The 3,847-nt window shown below is 54.1% G+C and overlaps 1 protein-coding gene across 1 annotated transcript in view; it reads left to right on the top strand.

Annotated features, from left to right (window-relative positions):
* LOC122546446 (large neutral amino acids transporter small subunit 3-like) overlaps positions 1 to 3,049 on the top strand; it is an 8,814-nt gene extending 5,765 nt beyond the window's left edge. The window contains exons 3-4 of the mRNA XM_043685154.1: positions 748 to 881; positions 2,830 to 3,049. Coding sequence (XP_043541089.1) covers positions 748 to 881; positions 2,830 to 3,034 — 339 coding nt within the window. The 3' untranslated portion in view covers positions 3,035 to 3,049. The remainder of the gene's footprint in view (positions 1 to 747; positions 882 to 2,829) is intronic.
* Positions 3,050 to 3,847: the final 798 nt, after the last annotated feature.

Genomic DNA, 3,847 nt, shown 5'->3' with positions numbered 1-3,847 from the left:
CCTACAGTGGGTAAACAGGCCCTTGGGCCCAACAAGTCCACACTGACCCTCTGAAGAGTATCCTACCCGGACTCATTACCCTACATTTACCCCTGACTAATGTACCTAACCTACACATCCCTGAACACTACGGGCAATTTCCTGTGGCCATTCCACCTTAACTTGCACATCTTTGGACTGTGGGAGGAAACCGGAGCACCCGGAGGAAGCCTGGAGCTTTCCCATTTTGTGTGGGTGGAGATTAGCTCAGTACCACGAGCAGGGTGTGAGATTAGGGTAACCGGTCACTAGGCCGGATTAAAGCCTGGAGCTTTCCCATTTTGTGTGGCTAGAGATAAGCTCACTGCCACGAGCAGGGTGTGAGATTAGGGTAACCGGTCACTAGGCCCGGATTGAAGCCTGGAGCTTTCCCATTTTGTGTGGGTGGAGATTAGCTCAGTACCACGAGCAGGGTGTGAGATTAGGGTAACTGGTCACTAGGCCGGATTGAAGCCTAGAGCTTTCCCGTTTTGTGTGGCTAGAGATAAGCTCACTACCACGAGCAGGGTGTAACATTAGGGTGACCGGTCACTAGGCCCGGAGTGATGCCTGGAGCTTTCCCTGCAGATGGCGGTGGGAGTAGGGGAGAGTGCTCACTTAGGTCACAAAGTATGAGATTAGGTCAACCTGGGACTAGGCCCGGATTGCAGCCTGGGCCTTTCCCGCTGTGCTGTTGCAGAGAATCAAGGCTGCCTTCTCCTCCCGCAGGTGATCTACGACTTTGGCGTCTCGTTCATCGTCATCATGTACACGTGGGCTGGGCTGGCCTGCCTCGTCTTCCTGAACTGCTACGTCAACTGGCCCCTACAGGCCTTCCCAGACCCTGAGGAGGCCAGTTACGTGTAAGTGACGCCCTTTCCCCCAACAGGTACTGGGGTGGACGTGGTGGGGGTGTGGGGAGGGGGTGGGGGGGAGGGGGGGGGTGTCAGTGCCGATCAGAGGGGGTGGGTGGGACGGGGTGCATGGTACACAGACAACGAGACTAAACCCAGCTCCGGCAGTTTGGTTAAAACGAAACACAGACAAAAACGAAAAGGCGATGGAAGTTAAAAGGAAGTTAAAGTAATAACGAGGGACTGAGCCCACAAACAGCGCAGAGCAATAAATCAGGAATGGGGCGGGGGGGGGCTGGATACCGACCCTGCTGATATTGGGCGTGAGGTTAGAGATGCAAGCAATAAGGGAACACTTGGAACTATGAGCGGGTTTAATTTATGCACAGGTAAATCGAAGTTAGTAACAATACAGGAGAGAAGGCACTCCGACCGTGTATAGAGTCACAGAGATGTACAGCGTAAGTCATAAACCGTATCAATGCTGCTGTAACCAGTTATAACCAGGACCAGCGTGAAATACAGAATTACTGACAGAGTCTCAGTCACCAGTCTGAGGAGCAGTATGATAGGCACCACATTACTGGCGTCATGTCCATTATCACAGACACCCACAGAGTCATACAGACGTACAGGAAGGAAACAGACCCTTCGGCCCAACCCTTCCAGATATCCCAACCCAACCTAGTCCCACCTGCCAGCACCCGGCCCATGTCCCTCCAAACCCTTCCTATCCATATACCCATCCAAATGCCTCTTAAATGTTGTAATTGTACCAGCCCCCACCACATCCTCTGGCAGCTCATTCCACACACGTACCACCCTCTGGGTGAAAAAGTTGCCCCTTAGGTCTCTTTTATATCTTTCCTCTCTCACCCTAAACCTATGACCCTCTAGTTCTGGACTCCCCCCACCCCAGGGGGAGTCCAAGCCCCTCATGATTTTGTAAACCTCTATAAGGTCACCCCTCAGCCTCCGACGCTCCAGGGAAAACAGTCCCAGCCTGTTCAGCCCCTCCCTGTAGCTCAGACCCTCCAACCCTGGCAACATCCTTGTAAATCTTTTCTGAGCCCTTTCAAGTTTCACAACATCCTTTCGATAGGGAGGAGACCAGAATTACACGCAATAATCCAACCAATGTCCTGTACAGCTGCAACATGACCTCCCAACCCCTGTACTCAATACTCTGACCAATAAAGGAAAGCATACCAAACGCTGCCTTCACTATCCTATCTACCTGCGACTCCACTTTCAAGGAGCTGTGAACCTGCACTCCAAGGTCTCTTTGTTCAGCAACACTCCCTAGGACCTGACCATTAAGTGTGTAAGGGCTGGTTGCCTGGATTAACACATTGAGGAACCAATGACAGAACAGGCGACATTAGTCTTGAGAAAGGGACGGTTAGCAGCGTGGGGCCCTTGGGGAAGACTGACCGTAACACGGTCGAATTCCTCACCAGGATGGAGAATGGTTCCACTGGTTCTGAGACAAGAATCAGAAACTGCGAGGGGATTGAGTTCTGAGACAAGAATCAGAAACTGCGAGGGGGTTGAGTTCTGAGACAAGAATCAGAAACTGCGATGGGGTTGAGTTCCGAGACAAGAATCAGAAACTGCGAGGGGGTTGAGTTCTGAGACAAGAATCAGAAACTGCGAGGGGGTTGAGTTCTGAGACAAGAATCAGAAACTGCGAGGGGATTGAGTTCTGAGACAAGAATCAGAAACTGCGAGGGGATTGAGGCCACAGGTAGGCGCTGAGATTTCGGGGGACGGTATTAAAAGGGACGAGGGCTTTCAGAAAGCAAACGGGTGGACCTGGAAACGGTGTCGGGAAGGAGGAGTGAAACGGGGCTGAGACCGTGGTGAACGGGGAACCGGCTCAGACAGGGCGAGTGTTCGGTCAGCCTCCGCACCGAGGCGGTCAGCACTGACTCTCGGGACTCCTTCCCTCCGGCAGGAAGAAGATCAAGCTCAGCAGCCTTGCCCTGGACCACAAAGTGACCGGGGACCGGTTTTACGTCCACGTCAGCAACGTGGGCCAGAGGCTGAGCCAGAAACTTCCGGAACACGACGAGTTCAAACACCTCTCCACAGACAGTATAGCCAAGACTGACAGCACCGAGAAAGAGAGTAAGTGGCTCACCGTCCCAACCCGCTCTTAAAGGGACGTGCGCAGCCCCAACCCGCTCTTAAAGGGACCTGCACAGCCCCAACCCGCTCTTAAAGGGACCTGCGCAGCCCCAACCCACTCTTAAAGGGACCTGCACAGCCCTAACCCCTCAACTTAAAGGGACGTGCGCAGCCCCAACCCCTCACTCTTAAAGGGACGTGCACAGCCCCAACCCACTCTTAAAGGGACCTGTACAGCCCCAACCCCCTCACTCTTAAAGGGACGTGCACAGCCCCAACCCACTCTTAAAGGGACCTGCACAGCCCTAACCCCTCACTCTTAAAGGGACCTGCGCAGCCCCAACCAGCTCTTAAAGGGACCTGCACAGCCCCAACCCTTCACTCTTAAAGGGACGTGCGCAGCCCCAACCCCTCACTCTTAAAGGGATGTGCGCAGCCCCAACCCCTCACTCTTAAAGGGATGTGCGCAGCCCCAACCCACTCTTAAAGGGACCTGCACAGCCCCAACCCCTCACTCTTAAAGGGACCTGCACAGCCCCAACCCCTCACTCTTAAAGGGACCTGCGCAGCCCCAACCCCTCACTCTTAAAGGGACGTGCACAGCCCCAACCCCTCACTCTTAAAGGGACGTGCACAGCCCCAACCCCCTCTTAAAGTGACCTGCTCAGCCCCACCCCCTCACTCTTAAAGGGACGTGCGCAGCCCCAACCCACTCTTAAAGGGACCTGCACAGCCCCAACCCACTCTTAAAGGGACCTGTACAGCCCCAACCCACTCTTAAAGGGACCTGTACAGCCCCAACCCCTCACTCTTAAAGGGACATGCACAGCCCCAACCCACTCTTA

This window comes from Chiloscyllium plagiosum, unplaced genomic scaffold, assembly GCF_004010195.1.
Source record: "Chiloscyllium plagiosum isolate BGI_BamShark_2017 unplaced genomic scaffold, ASM401019v2 scaf_38069, whole genome shotgun sequence".
NCBI lineage: Eukaryota > Metazoa > Chordata > Chondrichthyes > Orectolobiformes > Hemiscylliidae > Chiloscyllium > Chiloscyllium plagiosum.
The sequence above is the reverse complement of the archived record's forward strand: the minus strand, read 5'-3'. Positions and strand labels throughout refer to the sequence as shown.